At 34.8% G+C, this 18,961-nt stretch overlaps 1 protein-coding gene across 1 annotated transcript; it reads left to right on the forward strand.

The window, feature by feature from the left end:
• Nucleotides 1-1,945: 1,945 nt before the first annotated feature.
• On the forward strand, nucleotides 1,946-18,466 carry LOC132728056 (centromere protein O-like). The gene is made up of 7 exons (XM_060713664.1): nucleotides 1,946-2,097; nucleotides 7,361-7,483; nucleotides 8,280-8,370; nucleotides 11,900-12,082; nucleotides 13,473-13,558; nucleotides 15,170-15,329; nucleotides 17,529-18,466. Exons 3-7 carry the CDS (start codon nucleotides 8,355-8,357, stop codon nucleotides 17,657-17,659), a joined length of 576 nt encoding a protein of 191 aa, XP_060569647.1. The 5' UTR covers nucleotides 1,946-2,097; nucleotides 7,361-7,483; nucleotides 8,280-8,354; the 3' UTR covers nucleotides 17,660-18,466.
• The last annotated feature ends 495 nt before the right edge of the window (nucleotides 18,467-18,961 follow it).

An 18,961-nucleotide genomic window follows, 5' to 3' on the forward strand; every position in this document is an offset into this window, starting at 1 on the left:
AATGAAACTTGGCACAAATGTTGACTACACCATAGCCTCTGTAACAGCATGCTCAATGGTAAATTTCCTGTTACCATGGCAATGGGTGTGGTCTCCAAATTGCAAAAAATTACTATTTTGCATTGTTTTTTTCCATCAAAACTGATTTCAAAGTGCTGCAACTCCTCAATGAATTGAGATAGAGTAAAAGGCTTTTCAGCGTCGGTTACTAGTTACCCAAAGATCGACCTGAAGTCATTTTTAGCGTGTCACATGTCCAAAATTTTCTTGGCGATGAGGGAGACTCCGCTCCCCTTTAAAACCCCCAAACAGAAGGGGGCACATCCCCCTTCTGGCAACCCCCTGATGTAATATTTGGATGGGGGATGGCGCCGAAAAAGTGGTCACTTTTTTAACAGCATTTCGCAAACGAAAAAGAGTGTTTGGGGTCTAAATAGGGCATTTTTTCACTGTTTGAGGCCTCAAATTGGAGGGTGGGGGGGGGCAAAAAGCCGTCGAAACACGCTTATATAAAGGAAAAGGTTAACACACAAGGGGCGACGGTATGACATAAGGTATAAGTATGAAGTAAAACGATAAATGGTTATTGTGGCTGATTTGAGTTACATTAGAATTTATTTCGTAATCCAGCTAAAATAAAATAACTATAAAATAAAATGTGGAAATTTTTATACACTTGAAACAAAATTCGTAATTGAGTTTTTGCTTTTTAAAAATTTTGTTATTGTTGACAAAATTACCTTTAAACCAGGTTTCCCATCAAAATTATGTGAAAAAGGACCATAAATCTGCCCAAAATATGTAAAATTTGACATAATACTCCCGGGCACTTGATGAAACTCAATAAGATTTTATTAAAGTTTCATTTTTTATCAAATATTATGTATGGTTGGATCGAGGCATACCGATACTGTTTGTTCTAATCAAATAATTACAAAACATTTTTATGTAAATCATTGTCTTAAATTTGTTTAATTAACATATTTTATGCCCGTTTGGAAAATGTAAAGGAAATATATACTTTCCAAAACACATCAACTGAAAATTTGCTTATTGAATTTTACAAGAAACTTTTTGATAACACTTTGAATATATCATTAATTTTAAATTTACTTCTCTTTGTAAAAAAACTATATCTAATGCGCCAAGAAAAAAACATATAATCTTTCAAAACATTTAAAAAATGAAGTGTAAAACAAACTTTCATTATATGATCTCGTACTATATTCAATATAATATATATAGGCCTACAATAAATTCTATTTTGTTAAATAATTGTAATTTATAATTACTCATTGTGTCTTTTATGCAAGAATATCCCCAAATATATTCGACTTTAATTAATCTTTTACAGCAACAAAAAGACCTCTCTCGCATGCTTCTTTTTGAAGAAGCAAACTTGTAAATGATATTTGTGTAACGCTATAAGGTCAGGGAATCGCATTGTAACACGGCCAGCGATTGGCTGAAAAAAAGTGCAGGGAAAACCGTATGAATCACTTAATACGTGAGGTGATTGGATGAGAATGGGGTATTTTTAAGTATAAAAACTAATTTAAAAAGTAACACTACATTTTTTTCTGAAGAAAATGAAATATTTCATGAGTCTCTATGATAATTTTGACTTGGATATTTGCATTTATAAAAAGTGTATGTCAGTCCTGTGATCAGCAGAAAATTTCAATGAAATGGGGGGTAATCCTCTTTGAAGTCATTTTGCAAAAAATTTGGTTGGCTACAACTATATAACAGGAACATTTTTATGTGTCAGGCATTTCATTCTGCTGGAAAAATCACCTCTTTAGCATGAAAACTCAATTTTAAGGTAGGATTAGGGACCATTTCTTATGTTGTAAGTCTATGGAAATATCAATGTGAGTGTCTGACCATAATAGCCTAATTAATATTTAGTGGCGTCAAACCAGAAGACAAGTGATGTTCCGAATTGAGTTATCGCGGGAAAAAATGAACTAATATTTTATTAACGTTTTAGAAAAGAATCAATTTTAAAACAGTCTGTTAATGTATCTGAAATTGGCTCTATTATCAACTTTTACCATAGTCATTGTTCACTGAATCTTTTTAGTTTCATAAAAAGTAAGTTTACGCGAATTGTCATTAGATTACGCGATGCATTTGGTAGTCAGACTATTCTCTCCCTTACTAGTTTCTGCCCTGACGTTTCCTCCCTGACGGTTCTCTCCCTATTTTGGGGGAGAACCGTCTGCATATTTGCAAAAGGGCAGACAGTGTCTATTTATTTTTATAAGTTTTTTAGTAAGTTTTTTTTTAATAATTGCTATAAATTAGAAATAAATAAATGTGTAAATTTATTATTAATTTTGATATACTGTACTGGCATGCGAGCAGTTCCCGTACAAAAATCATAGTTACTTAATCATTATTTTTTACTACGCTAACTCACCAACAATTTTGAATGTTAACACATCGAATATTCGGCTCGTCACACAAATCATGGAATTCCATCAGTTATAACATAGGAATAACCCCTTACTTATGAGGCCTCGATATGGGTACCCGAAATTATCCATTATTTTTATGAGAGATAGTTCCCGTACATAAATCTCCCATTATATTATACAATTTTTTATATTGGACCTATTTTTCATTTCAATTGTTGAACAGACCAATTATCTAAAGAATATAATAGATGTAATTCCCGGAAAAAAAAAAATAGTGCGTAGACACTAAAGCGGGTACTATTACCCGGTACGGGGTTACCGTTCCAACGCATTTGATGCAAAAGCATTGCTTGTATGCTGATTATTTTACGCACTCAAAGGCATAAAATTATTTTATATAGTATATTTGTCAAAATCTGAAAAATTAAAAAAGTTTTCCATCACATTGCCCTCTTATTTGTAAACAGGTGGTATTAGTGGAAAACCCCTTTAAAACAAGCCTCACCGTGTAAGTATTTTTTGCGCATGCGGCCCAATAACGGAATCCCCCAGATAAAACAAGGTCACGTTTTGACGACGCACAGGTGAAAGTGATTTAAAATGAGTCTTTTTATACGTACTGCCAAACTGACACTTAGATTTTGTCTCATTTATGTATCTGCTTGATTTAAAATGAATTTTTGAAGAATACAGGTAAAAATCAAGCGTTTAAATGAAAAATACGGGTACTGCTTCTGTACGGGAACTGCTCGCATGCCAGTATACAATTGTAAATTTGAGGAAAAAAAATTAGTGAAGAATTTAGATGTTTAATAAATGTGTAAGTTTAATTATTATTCATTGACATAAATTAGAAAAAAAATAGTTAATTAAAACAGCATGTTTAAGAAATGAATAAGTTTATCATAAATTGATATAAATTAGAGAATTCTTTTATTTTATTGAAGTATTTTCAGTAGTCCTGGCTTCCAAAACTTAAGAAACCGCTATTTAACATTTTTGTTTTGCGTCATTAAAGTTCATGTCATGTCATATTATATGAACGGGTACGCTGAAGACCTTAAGCTATATTTTCAGTAGATTTTTTAAATTTGTATATTGAAGAAAGGTCTTCAATACACAAGTGTGTTTAGTTTGCTGTCAGAGATAATTGAGGTGTTTATTCATTCATTACTCAAGAATCAAGACGTGTTTGAAATTGATTTGATTAAAATACAAAAATGATAGCTGTGAAAAGGTGGTTTATGAATATAAGTATTTTTTATTAGTTATTATGACTATTACATGTGTATAATGTTTCATGTTAATTAATACATGTTCATCAATCAATTTTGTATAAAAGTATTATATTATTAACCAAATTGTGATTGCATACCATTTGTTGTGTAATTATTTTCTAAAACATACTTTAATTCTTTGTTAACCTATTTAACAAATAAAAGAATATCACTGAGACTTAACATAATTTCAGGTTGTATGTCAATTACTGTCCAAAAATCTTAAACCTCTCACACAATGAAAGGTGTATAGGATTAAAATATCAGAAAAAGGTATTGAATTTACAAACTCTTTTCAGAATAAACATTAATTATAAAATGCACTTAATAGCAACACTTAATAGCAAACACATAACCGCCTCCGTGGTCAAGGGGTTAGAGTCGATGACTTCTAATCCAGTAATTTCTCTGGGGTTTGGTTTGATCCCAGGAGATGCTTTGGTAGTTTAGCGCAGAGGAAGGTAGTCTAGTACTCATGGTGTAACTCTCCAGGATCAATGGTTAGGAAACTACCCGCCTATATGGACTGAAATACTGTTGGTAAAAGGCGTAAAATGAAACGAACAACAAAACAGAGCAAACACATTCTTTCAATTATCTTCATTAAGAAATGTTATTAGATAAAGCCAAAACTATTATGATAACTGTACTTATAAAAATAATTTTGGGGAGAACTGTCTGCATATTTCAATTTGGGAGAGAACCGTCAGGGGAGGAAACAGTTAGGGGCTCAGAACGTCTGGAGAGGAACCAATAAGGGAGAGAATAGTCTGTCATTCCATGCATTTATAGGCTGTATTACAAAATGTTACATGTTACAGTAATATTTGGAAATACATATTAAGATAAGCTTTACAGAGTCAGAAGATTTTTGAAAAAAAAAATTCCTTTTTCTTATAGAAACAGTAACACAAGAGCATTGTTGGTAATGCCTCATTCATTTGTTATTTGTAGTCTGTAAATTTTACGATTTTTGAAGCAGTATAATTGACTAGATGTAGATAGAATGTAGATTAGCCCAACAAATATTGTGCGCCAGGGCTTTTTATTAGGTAAGGAAGTGGATAGCTGTAGGGCATGTACTGCTACCCAAAAGAACTAGATTAGTTCTGGATTCCATAACTTTAAAGTTTATATGTCGCTTTTGATGTGCAACAGTAACTAAAGTTGTGTGCATATTACTATTAGTCCAATTAATTGTATTGCACAACAAAATATTGTGCTAATTTCGTGTCTGAGGCCATCCTTAAAAAATGTTTGTTTGCAGTAACGCGACCGACTCACAAAATTTGGCCCTACTCAAAATTTTTTTTTAATAGTCTGGATAAAAAAAAATTTTTTTTTGAATCAGAAAATTATGCCTGTGCTTTGTTTTCGTTCTTTTAAAGGTTAATGGAAGAAATAAAATGTAGGTCTTATTAAATTAGAATTCAGTTATCAAATTATTAATTGTTACCAGATTATCAAAGCATATATTGTCCAGAATTTTGAAGTTCCATGTTTATTTGGAAGTACAGTTCAATAAAAAAAAAATCGACCTACCTACCCACCTTGAAAATTCTGGGTCGGGTTACTGCAAACAAACATTTTTTTAAGGATGGCCTGGGCAATATCTCGCGTAGAAGGGAGATTCTGACCTAGAACGTAAATATCTCGGAATCACATTTGGCACATCAATATATTTTGACTAACCTGGGCATATGATAGGCATAAAGGAAACGCTTCTCACCTTAATGGCTTTTAATTATATTTAAGATAATGAAGGTAATGAGGGCTCAAAAGTCTCATTACTTGTTGTTGCATTCTATACTCTTCTTGCTTAATTATTGATGAATGATGATCACCAAATTTTAGCATTTTTAGAGGGTTTTTATTAAGTTTGCTCATATTAATTTGATTGGCCCCTTTAAGGGGCTGCTAAAGCTAAAAATAGAAAACCTTTAAAAGTTAGGGATCAAACTGAGACCTCTGATATATTAAGTATCTTTTGACTGACTGATATTGTGGATGTGATTAAGGCTAGTGTGACTTTTTTCAGTGTTTATTCTAGAAATTTTAAAAAACGGGGATTTTTATCAAAAAGTGAGGATTTATTAAATTTGTTGAATTTTTTTCCTTCTTTCCCTATGTAAAATTTTTCCCCCTGCCTCTGAAAAAAAGGGGGGAATTCTCAAAACCGGAGTGAATCCCCCTCCTAGAATAGACACTGCTTTTTTCTAAACATTAGTTATATACTAAATATCAATTCTAGATAGAACTGAAGTGGGATCAAGACAGAACTGAAGTGGGATCGAATATTTAAATGAGTGCTGTAATGTATGAATTCATAATTGAAAAGTCAATAAAATCAGACTATAACTGGTGAATTGTTGGCAAAAAATTATGGCAGCTGATAAAATGCAAAACATAGTAATTTTATATTAACCTTTTCCCTTATATAAGTGTGTTTTGACAGCTTTTTTTCCCCCCCCCCCCCCCCCCCCCCCCCCCCTCAAACAGTGAAAAAATGCCCTATTTAAACCCCAAACACTGTTTTTCGTTTGAGAAATGTTGTTAAAAAAAGTGACCACTTTTTCAGCGCCCGACGTCCCCCGTCCAAATATTACATCAGGGGGTTGCCAGAAGGAGGATGTGCCCCCTTCTATTTGGGGGGTTTGAAGGGGGACGGAGTCCCCCCCATCGCCAAGAAAATTTTGGACATGTGACAGGCTAAAAATGGCCTCAGGTCGATCTTAGGGTAACTAGTAACGGACGCTGAAAAGCCTTGTACTCTATCTCAATTCATTGAGAAGTTGCAGCACTTTGAAATCAGTTTTGATGGAAAAAAACAATGCAAAATAGTGATTTTTGGCAATTTTGAGACACCCCCCGTTGCCATGGTAACAGGAAATTTAGAATTAGCATGCTGTTACAGAGGCTTTGGTCTAGTCAACATTTGTGCCAAGTTTCATCAGCATTGAAGCATTTTTCATACTTTCATAGCAGTTTGAACTTGTTACAGGAGGCTTTTCAATGAAAATGGCCATTTTTCGCAATATGCTCATGGGGTAAAAGGTTAATAAATACAAAGTTATTTTTCATCATTTTTAAACAATTTAATATTTTATATCATTATAAAGGTAAACTCATATTTTACACATTAAAAAATGAATTTTTCAAAACTTTTTTCTTGGTAAAGGCTTAAATAGAAAGCTATATTGAAAAGACAGTTGAAAAATAAGCCATGTTTACTTTTTTTAAAAGCAAAAAAAACAAAAGTCCTACATCTCCAAAATATATATTCAAAGAACTTTCATGGAATATAGGAATCTATCTAAAAAAAATAGATCTACAAAAAAAAGTAAATAGAATTTAATAATTCTGTTGAAATGAAGATAAAAAGGCCTTGACTATTTACAACTGCATAACATAAAAACATGAAATATTTGTTTTGTAAACAAAGGGTTTTTACTTGCATCTGAGGCAACAGATGTGCCAGCAAAAACAAATGATTTGGCCTTGGTCAAAGGGATATTTAAAAATCTACAGGCTGAAAATAGAACCAATTTTAACTGATGATATAGATAGCCTGTCTGTTAATATTGAAAACATGCAAAAAAGTAACCACACTAATGTTGTTATCACAGTAATACCCATTAATTTCTTTTCTCATTTCTTTAGATTGAACATGGACTATTTAGATGAACAAGAAGACAAAGGTCACGCAATAGAATTTATCGACAGACTTAAACAGGAGAAAACCAAGATCTTATTAACAGACTAGAAAAATTACGTAACCAAAAGGTAAGAAGTGGTGAACTTGTGGTTAAGGTTGTCTGACTCATAAAAAGGGGGCGTCTGTGGCCAAGTGATTAAGGTCATTGGCTTCAAAACCACTTGCCCCTCGTAGCTGTCAGTTTTCAGTCCCAATAAGGACATTGGATTCTTTCATTTGAGGAAGTTATAATTATCCAGCTAGCTTACCAAAATACGGTAGTTCTACTTAGGTGCCAATTTGTGGCTGAAATAATGCACAGAGGGGTATTAAAGGCCTCATCCACCACTAAAGCTGAAAGGTTGCTATATCACCATTTTTGTGTTGGTGTGACGTAAAACCAAGCCAAATAAAAAAAGGGCATTTGAAATGTTTGAGATGTTTGCTTTTTATAGTACTGTACTATGTTGTCTTATGGGCACAAATCAGTTCTAAGTCATCATACATGGAATTAATAAAATTTGTAAATGACCGTGTTTCCCAACAGAGCTTGAATATTGTTACTAAATTATGCAATAAATGATACAATGTGAGCAAAAATGGGGAGATAAATGATAAAGAAAATGAAAGGGCGTTAGTGTGTCATAACTATAGACAGAACACAGTTCAAATAAAGAATCCAGTATGTGACATCTCACATTTTAATGGTTCTTAAATGTAACTTGTATTCAAGAACAATGCACAAATCATGGAAGCTTTCTTTATTATCTGTCACAAATGCATTTATCGAGGGTTGACTGCAAAACAGCAGTAACTTTGATATTGAAATAAAGAACTTACAACAGTGTTGCACTCAATCCTCAATATGTATTTTCTTTATTTCAGTTTGAAGTGGGGCAACGTAATGAGGTGATATCAGAAGAGCAGAGAAATGTTTCTGATTGTAAAGTTATTCTAGACATGTACCGTTTACATGGTAAGATAAAACCTAGGTTTGCTATTTAAAACATGGTTTATTAAACTTTACACTGCTTAAGGTGAAAGTGCCACCAGTATAGAGCCAGACTGGTTAGTCTTTGCCACCAGTATAGAGCCAGGCTGGTCAGTCTTTACCACCAGTATAGAGCCAGACTGGTCAGTCTTTGCACCAGTATAGAGCCGGGCTGGTCAGTCATTGCCACCAGTATAGAGCCAGACTGGTCAGTCTTTGCCACCATTACAGAGCCGGGCTGGTTAGTTAGTCTTTGCCACCAGTATAGAGCCAGACTGGTCAGTCTTTGCCACCATTACAGAGCCGGGCTGGTTAGTCTTTCAGTATGCCAGACTGGTCAGTCTTTTGCCACCATTACAGAGCCAGGCTGGTCAGTCATTGCCACCATATAGAGCCAGGCTGGTCAGTCATTGCCAGACTGGTCAGTCCTTTGCCACCATTACAGGCCGGGGCTGGTCAGTCATTGCCACCAGTATTGAGCTGGCTGGTTAGTCTTTGCACCAGTATAGAGCCAGACTGGTCAGTCTTTGCCACCAGTATAGAGCCAGAACTGGTAAGTCTTTGCCACCAGTATAGAATCAGGCTGGTCAGTTCTTTACCACCAGTATAGAGCCAGGCTGGTTAGTCTTTGCCACCAGTAATAGAGCCAGGCTGGTTAGTCTTTGCCACCAGTATAGAACCAGACTGGTCAGTCTTTGCCACCAGTATAGAGCCAGACTGGTCAGTCTTTGCCACCAGTATAGAGCCAGGCATGGTCGAGTCTTTGCCACCAGTATAGAGCCAGGCTGGTTAGTTTTTGCCACCAGTATTGAGCTGGGCTGGTTAGTCTTTGCCACCAGTATAGAGCCAGGCTGGTTAGTCTTTGCCACCAGTATAGAGCCAGGCTGGTTAGTCTTTGCCACCAGTATAGAGCCAGGCTGGTCGAGTCTTTGCCACCAGTATAGAGCCAGGCTGGTTAGTTTTTGCCACCAGTATTGAGCTGGGCTGGTTAGTCTTTGCCACCAGTATAGAGCCAGGCTGGTTAGTCTTTGCCACCAGTATAGAGCCAGACTGGTCAGTCTTTGCCACCAGTATAGAGCCAGCTGGTCGAGTCTTTGCCACCAGTATAGAGCCAGGCTGGTTTTAGTTTTTGCCACCAGTATTGAGCTGGGCTGGTTAGTCTTGCCACCAGTATAGAGCCAGGGCTGGTTAGTCTTTGCCACCAGTATAGAGCCAGGCTGGTTAGTCTTTGCCACCAGTATAGAGCCAGGCTGGTCAGTCTTTGCCACCAGTATAGAGCCGGGCTTGGTTAGTTTTTGCCACCAGTATAGAGCCAGGGTGGTCAGTCTTTGCCACCAGTATAGAGCCGGGCTGGTTAGTTTTTACCACCAGTAAAGAGCCAGACTGGTTAGTCTTTGCCACCAGTATAGAGCCAGGCTGATTAGTCTTTGCCACCAGTATAGAGCCAGGCTGGGCAGTTTTTTGCCACCAGTATAGAGCCAGGCTGTAGTCTTTGCCACCAGTATAGAGCCAGGCTGGTTAAGTTTTTTGCCACCAGTATAGAAGCCAGGCTGGTTAGTCTTTGCCACCAGTATAGAGCCAGACTGGTCAGTCTTTGCCACCAGTATAGAGCCAGGCTGGTTAGTCTTTGCCACCAGTATAGAGCCGGGCTGGTTAGTCTTTGCCAACAGTATAGAAGCCGGGCTGGTTAGTTTTGCCACCAGTATAGAGCCGGCTGGTTAGTTTTTGCCACCCGTATAGAGCCGGGCTGGTTAGTCTTTGCCACCATATAGAGCCAGGCTGGTTAGTCTTTGCCACCAGTATAGAGCCAGGCTGGTTAGTCTTTGCCACCAGTATAGAGCCAGGCTGGTTAGTCTTTGCCACCAGTATAGAGCCGGGCTGGTTAGTCTTTGCCACCAGTATAGAGCCAGGCTGGTCAGTTTTTGCCACCAGTATAGAGCCAGGCTGGTTAGTCTTTGCCACCAGTAAAGAGCCAGACTGGTCAGTCTTTGCCACCAGTATAAAGCCAGGGTGGTCAGTCTTTGCCACCAGTATAGAGCCAGGCTGGTCAGTCTTTGCCAACAGTATAGAGCCAAGCCAGCCTTCACATCCATCCAGTCTGACCACTGACCAGCCTTTATACTGTTGGCTGACCAACTTCAAATTCTCACCTTCATATCCCCTAAAATTTGATTAATGAAAATTCGAAAAGTCCACTTAAGAAATTCTGCAGGTTAAGGATTAAACTAAAATGTGGTAAAAGCTTAAAGCTTATTTGTACCGTGATTCTAGAGTCTACTTTCTGAAATAAACCAGTACTACATGTAGTGTTATATGATGAAATGTTGTTATTACCTCAGTAGAGCCAGTGAATTTTCACTCTATCATCAGGTGCCTAATAATGCCCCATTCCCAATCCAAAATAGTCTCTTTGTTCCCAGTTTAAAAAAAAAATCCCATCAGCAGTTAGAAACACAGCACAAAACTGTTTCAATTTTTATGGAAAATTGAACATTGAACCTGTTTCTTATCAGAAATTGTAAGTGTGCATTATCATTTTGCAAAAAGGAATATATTTGTAAGTATATCAGATTGTTTTAACTTGCTGGAACCTGAAAGTGATTATGGTAAGCCTTTGTCACCAAACTTATGGTTTTCATCTTGATATCCCCAAAATTGAAAATAAAAACATTTCCAAATGACCAATTTCATGTTAGAAAATTCTAGCAAAAGCCCACAATCACATAAGAATACACATTTTTAGTGTCAAATAAAAATACTAGTTTTCTTTGTTTCTGTTTTAAGATATGTAATATAAAAAAAAGAATCAAACTGTGACTGTAGTTTTTATATATGCTTGAGGTAAAGTCAACAAACTTTACAGAAATGTTGATCAGCATGTGTAGTTGTGCACCTGCATGGGGTTTTTGCATGGATTAATTCTGATACTTTTGTAAGAGTAATTTTCCTAGACATAGTAAAACTTGTGTTGCATGTAGCTCAAAAAAGTATTTGACTCAGTCATTGAACTTAACAGAAATGTTAGTTGGCATTTTTAGTTGTGCACCTGGGGGTTTGCTTGTGCACTTATTTATTATTTGTAGTTATTTCGCTTGACTTATAAAAAGTTTGCAATTTTCAATCCCTGTGTGTTTAATTAAAAAGTATGATATAGAATTGAGAGCTGAAATTGTTGCAGCTCAATATTGAGAACAAATCAAGATGTCAACATTGGAAAAATTGGGAATCAATTTTATGCCTGGACCACTTAAGGGTAGGGGGAGTCATGTAGGATTTCCTTTGTCTGTCCAGCTGTATGTCAGTAGACTGACATAACAGTGGAATGTAGGGGTTTCCTTGTCCTCTGCACATTTTTAGTTTTTTTCTGATTCATTATTTTTAAAAGAAAAGAATATTCTTAGTTATGCTGTTGTGAAATAAAAAATGTAGAAAGTATTCAGGGGGGATAACTGTGTTTGCCTTGTTATTTATGATTGTATATATGTATGTATTTTAAAAGGGAAATTTATTGCAGGTGTATGTATCAAGTCGATGGGTCCAGATTTGGTTCTCAGGTTTGACCCTCTTTACAAGAACCAGTATCCAACCACAGAACATTATAGTGTGCAACTGTTGAGAAAGGGGGAGAACTATAAACTTGGAAAACACAATTTACCTCCCTTTATTCCAGCCAGTCAACTGTTGGAAAAATATATAGGTAATTTATTCATAGATTCTTTTATGTTTAATTGTTTACTGAATTCATACCAATTGGTACATTTATATATTTATTTATACAAAACGTCATAAATTTTCCATATTTTTAGCCAAAGCAGCTAAAATTAAACATTCAAGATGTATGCCTCCCATGTTAAATAAAAGGTGAAATCCATTGGCCAAAAAACAAGCTTTTTTCTTGACATACTATACACATATACTTCACATAAATGTTGAAATAACATAGGTCTGGTGCAGCTTGTTATGCCTTAGTTGTGATAGCTGAAATTGATAAGCCTTTGTTACATGTATAGAGCACGGCCAGACTATGCTTCCATGCTGTTAGACCAGGCTCTATACTGTACATAGCTCAATTTTAATACTGTAATCACTTGAACTATGAATGGACTGTTCCGGGACAGTCTGGAACGTTATGGCATGTATGTCAATACTGTTGGTAGCTCAATTTTGATACTATCATGCCTTACTATAGATGGACTGTTCCAAATTCACAGTAGGATGAATCTGCTTGATAAGGTCAACACGTTTAATAAGGGATAATAGCAAAGTTTTGTATTTTATAACATTCTTAGAACTTTTTCCTTAAATATTTAATTTTGTTATTGGTCTGGCCGTCAATTGTTCTATGTTGCAAATTCTGTTGAATAATGTGGCAAAATTGGATAGTTTCTTTTGGAACACATGAAGATATTTCTTTGTAGAAGAATTAAAGAACATAATTGCTTATTGCTTTTATATTTGAACAAGTATTTATAATATAATTTTGCTACTCTAAAAGCAGAACAGATTGAATTGTTCTAATTCGACTTGATTTAGGACCTTGACTCATAGCGGCTTTGACCTTTGTATTATAAATGGTTATGACTACTTACTTTAATTAACTGCCTTTTACCGCTGTGGGTAAGGGACTTTGTGTTTTTTTCATGTGAGGAAGCTATCAACCTTCTTTATAATGAAGGTCTGTGGTTTTTACTCCGGCGTCAGTTTGGACCTGAAATAATGAAAGCAGGGATACATGATGCCTTCTTTCAGCAGAAATGTTGGAAATTTACCAGTACCTTTACTGTGTTGATGTGGTGACCGCCTCCGTGGTCGAGGGGTTAGAGTCGATGACTTCTAATCAAGTTACCTCTCTGGCGTGGGTTCGATCCCCGGGAGATGCTTTGGTAGTTTAGCGCGGAGGAAGGTAGTCTAGTACTGGTGTAACTCTCCAGGAACGATGGTTAGGAAACTACCCGCCTATATGACTGAAATACTGTTGAAAAAGGCGTAAAATGAAACAAACAAACAAACAAAACTGTGTTGATGTGACGGGAAAATAGAAACAAATAAAAAAGAAATAACAAATAGAAGGTTTAAAATATTTTTAGGAAATGGAATTAAAGAGTTTGTTGAGGAGGTTAGAAAGCTACTGTATGCGTACATTCAGAGGAGAGAAGGTCTTAAAGAGGCAAAGGTAGGTAATCAGGATTCTTGGCCCTTTATCTATCTTAAATTGATAACATTGTCTTGCCCGTTTTAAATTTGGAATAGTCCATTGTTATTTATAGGAATTAAAAGCTTTCAAGAGTAACTTCATCTCACTTCTTCTCAAAGAATAACTTCATCTCACTTCTTCTCAAAGCGTGAGCCCCTAGCACAGTATGACTGCTTGAAACACAGGCCCTTTTCTTAGCCGTTTTCAGGGCTACCTCCTTTCCTTATATTGCTTGGTTTTCTGTTTATTTAGGTTCTCATTAGAAAGGTTGATTTATTTCGGCAAAAGGTAAACATGTTACATGATACACAAACACAATATAGATACAAACAATTACAAATAAATAAATAAATGAATGAATAAATACTATATTATGTAAATTATGACTTGTTCCCAAAACCAAGGATAACACAAAAAGAGCAAGCTCTTATTTCCATTGGCAGCTGTATAGTGACCTTCTTTTGGCTTAAAATTCATTTCTTTGTCTTATGCATTGAGGTAAATTATCATCAGTACTAGACAGCAAAAGTTGTTTTTTGTTCCCTAATTTAACATAGACTACATACACACTCAAGCTTACTTTGTGTTGTATAGGGTTTGGTCTACATCAGCATACGTTTTCAGATGGGAAACGGACAAAAGCCCTCCCGTCAAAAAATGACAAGGCAGACAAAAGCCCTCCCGTGAAAATGACAGGGTGGACAAAAGCCCTCCCGTGAAAATAACAGGGTGGACAAAAGCCCTCCCATGAAAATGACTGGGCGGACAAAAGCCCTCCCGTGAAATTAACAAGGCGGACAAAAGCCCTCCCGTAACAAAAATAAATATGTATGTTGAATACCTGTGTTTTTTTCAATGCACTCAACATATTAAAATTGTTACATATATTTCTTGTTGTTTTCAATGCCTAAGTATGTGTATGAGCTAGAACCACCTTTTATTCTGAATATACCTTCCTGAAAAGTTTAACGTGGTAATTTTTTACATGAATGTCGTTAAAAACAAAGTCACTTATAAAAGTAATCGACTCATTACAAGGCTTATTATAAATGTTTTTAACTTTTAAGTTAGATAATTTTAAAATTCTTTTCATCATTTATTACTCTATTAATCTTATCTTCACATAGGAGTAATTCTTCATATCTACGTGAATAAATATGCACTTACAGATTTTAGCACTAATTATTCAGATGCCTCTCAGGAATGTGCTCAAGCTCATACAAACACGGTTATGCCAATGGAAAACAAAAATATTCATGATAACAATTTTAATATGTTGAGTGCATTGAAAATTGTATTTGCTGCGGGAGAGCTTTTGTCCGCCCTATTATTTTCACGGGAGGGCTTTTGTCCGCCCTGTCATTTTCATGGGAGGGCTTTTATCCGTCTTGTCACTTTTTGACGGGAGGGCTTTTGTCCGTCCTACACTCGTTTTCAGACTGACTGATATTGATATTAGATATTTAATTCATTATTGCTTTACAGTTTAAATTATCAGTACAGTTAAAAAAAAAAAGTTTAAGTGAAAAACTTCTCTTTGTTGAGTGAAAAATGTGACCATGTCAATATCTTCTTTTCTTTTATTTACAGAAAACATATGAGAACAATTTCCATGATGAAGTTGAAGCTGATATTGCTGTGTCATATTTAAAATTTAAACTATGGACTTCAGAGAATTTTCCACCAATGGAAGTCACAATGCAGTATAGTTTAGAAAAATGTTTACCTGACACTTTAGAAATGAGTCCTGGTAAGTTTTTATTTTGATCTAAAATGTCAACTATACTGACAACTCCACTCAGATTTAAGAAAGCTATCTAGAAACTCACTCTGGTAACAGGCCTGTGCTTTTAGACAGGTGCTTGCTCTTACCTGAAAGTCCTTTTCCATCAGTAAAACTGAACAGATCACATCTGACCTTTAGTTTACAATGTGTCAGTTTTACTTATAGTTAGAGATGGCGATAAAGAACCATTTAATTAATCATTAATCTATTAATCAAATAGCACTTGATCGCACATCTGAGTATAGGTTAACTAAATTGACATTTTAGTATACTGTTGATGAAGTATCACTTTACTTTTGTCATCATAGATATAATTATAATAATGAAATAAAAAATTTAAAATTTTGAGATATGTGTATAAACAATTTTAGCAAAACATGCAGAGGTGTGAAAATTTTATTAGCAATGCGCAATGGTAACTGTTTTAACAAGGCAATTAACAGTTTGGCAGGTGTATGTGTCAGCAATACAACATTCTGATGCTTCATTTTTCGGCCGCTTGCAACATTTAATAACCAATGTTGCTGAAATTTGTAGGGCTTATAACTTTGAAGAATGTCAAAATTTAATTAATTAATTAGACTATTGAATCAACAATTTTGTTTTAATTTTCAAGATTAGCCCTACTATCGAAGTAAAAAATAAAAGTAAATCGCTGAAAGTGCATTCTTATCATTAAATGATGTTTCTTTTCATGTCTGGTTTAACAGAAATGAAAAGATAGGATGAAAATGGTTATACATCTTAAAACTTCTAAGAAATCTTCTAAGATGCAGAGAACTCAATTGAAAGATTAAGACCTTGTACATGTACTGGATTTCTGACATTGGTACACTGTGCAAACAATACTTAAAACTCTACCAAACAAAAAAGGGGGAAAAACAGCCTTCAAGTTATAATATATGATACTTAGATTGTGCAAGAATATTGTAAGAAAATACAAGTATGCTTTTAAACATTATTACATGTATTTTGTGTAGAATAGTATTGGATGAGTTAAACAGAAATCTTTGGGAATTTTTAAGATTAGATATTTACATGTGGGCTGGTTTGATTTGTTCCAAGTATGAAAACATAGCACAACTGTTTCATTTTGAAAGTATTATGTCTAAGTGTTTTAGAAAAAAAACTTGATAAAAACAGGAATACAACTCGATACCAGCTAGGAAATCAGCAAAAACAACACAACCTCAACCTAAAGAGTTCCTACACTGAGAGAGAAAAGACACCTACCCATTAAAATATTAAGGTGAAATAGGCGATGAACAAATACCCTCCACGACAAGAACACCTATATTGAAAAATTGATACAGACAGGCAAAGATTATGTCTTATTTCCACCTAATTTTTAGCTCGACTATTCGATAAGAAGTAGAGCTATTGTAGTCACCCGAGCGTCGGCGTATCCACTTATGTTAAAGTTTTTGTAATACCTCAGATATTTTCAAAGTCCATTGACATATGGCTTTGAAACTTTGCACACTTGTTCACCATCTCCACCCCAACCTGTAGACAGGAGGAGATAACTGTATCAAGCATTTTGACAGAATTATGCCTCTTTTTCGACTTAGAATTTATGTTAAATTTTTTGTAATACCTCAAATATTTTCAAAGTCCATTGACATATGGCTTTGAAACTTTGCACACTTGTTAACCATCATCACCGCAACCCGTAGACAGGAGGAGGTAACTGTATCAAGCATTTTGACAGAATTATGCCCCTTTCTCGACTTAGAATTAACGTTTAAGTTTTTGTAATACCTCAAGTATTTTCAAAGTCCATTGACATATGGCTTTGAAACTTTGCACACTTGTTTACCATCATTACACCAACCTGTAAACAGGAGGAGGTAACTGTATCAAACATTTTGACAGAATTATGCCCCTTTTTCGACTTAGAATTCACATTAAAGTTTTTGTAATACCTCAAATATTTTCAAAGTCCATTGACATATGGCTTTGAAACTTTGCACACTTGTTCACCATCATTACCCCAACCTGTAAACAGGAGGAGGTAACTGTATCAAGCATTTTTTTTTACTATCAAGCACTAAGAATAGTTGAGTGTTGCTTTTTTTTTGTCCTACCGACAGCTCTTGTTATCTTTTGTTACTAATTTTAGAAGCAACTAATGAATTTTATTTTTAATTGTTTTATTTACAGCAGGAACTGATGAAGAAACTTACAGCATGTCAAGAAAAACATTGGAACAGAGACTTAAAGTAATGAGACAGATTTTATTGAACAATGATATTTTTACTGCCCTTTCACAGATTGTACAGAAATACTCTTGATCTTGTAGTTCTGAACTACCATGAAATTGATAAGTGCATTCTGGGAAGTAAGGTGATGTCTTGATCATTTATGTTGTCAAGGCAACCAGAACTTACAGTTGTGACAAGTACATTTATTGTGAATGTTGATTTTTAGAAGTAATTATATGAAGACAACATCAAATTATTTAAAGAGAAGTTGTTAAAGTATCTTGACTTTTAATGTTAATTTTAACAAAGTTAGAAGGTCAGAAAATCAAGGGTAGAATAATAGATTTCTACACGTATTTGCTAAAACAGCCTTCACTTTTTTTGACTGATGTTGTTTCATATTTGAAAGGATGATAACTTGCATCCTTTAGATTGAGTTAGTGGTCTGTTTGGTCAAGGTTCAAGGTAAAGTCTTCCATTTATATATATTTGATAAAGTTGAATATTTTTCAACTTCATCACAAGTCATAGCAGTCACTTGCCAACTTATATTCTTCCAATAACAAAATGTCATTGCTCTGTTAAGTTATGCAGCTGTGTTTACAGTTATTTTGGCATGTTTCCTGTCCATAACTGAGTGAATGGATGAATCTTTTTGGAAAAATTGTTACTGATAAGAATCTGTGACGGGGGCATTTGGGTTTAATAAACGGGTTCTTGTTTTATTTTTAGCTTGTCTGTTTCAAAAATGCAGTGATTTAGTATTTTGAATGGAAGTCAAAATACTGTGTTCACAGTTTGCTATAATTATGACATATAAAAGATAAGCATAAAAAATGCTCTAAAACCATTATTTAAACATATTATATATAGTGTTCTTTCTCCATCCCCCCCCCCCCCCCCCCCCCCCCCCCCGATTTTTCTAATTGTGAAAAATGACCCAAATTTGTAAACATTTTAACACTTTTCACTGAAATCTTACTAAGAATAGCACATACACAAAAAAATCTGTTCATTTCTAAGTACTGGTATATTTCTTAAATATATTTTCAATATCCCTCTGTTTTATGTGTCACAGCTGATCTATGTAAGATATACAAATTTAATGTTCTTAGGCTATTGGATCTTGGTGGATTCCTTTATTTTATATTATAGTAAATCATAAACAGCTAAACATTAATATTAAAGTATAAATTTTGAACTTTGGGTTTTACAACTATAAAAATAAATCTGTATATTGTTTGCTTCAATATCTATGAATTCATTTAACTTGATATATATGAATAAACTTAGTCAAACACTCACAGCATTGTTTACATGTTAAGTTTCTTAGCATAGCTTAGACAGAAATATATAATCAGTTCTTTGTATCCTTATTTTTGTGTTTATCAG

The sequence above is a fragment of the Ruditapes philippinarum genome, unplaced genomic scaffold, assembly GCF_026571515.1.
Source record: "Ruditapes philippinarum isolate M1 unplaced genomic scaffold, ASM2657151v2 ctg1280_1_1_1_1, whole genome shotgun sequence".
NCBI lineage: Eukaryota > Metazoa > Mollusca > Bivalvia > Venerida > Veneridae > Ruditapes > Ruditapes philippinarum.

Bases quoted from the DNA above. Each gene is read 5' to 3' on its own strand.
- LOC132728056 (XM_060713664.1), top strand. The intron at 12,083-13,472 runs GTAATTTATTCA...AAATATTTTTAG, and splicing joins ACTGTTGGAAAAATATATAG to GAAATGGAATTAAAGAGTTT. The intron at 13,559-15,169 runs GTAGGTAATCAG...TTTTATTTACAG, and splicing joins AAGGTCTTAAAGAGGCAAAG to AAAACATATGAGAACAATTT.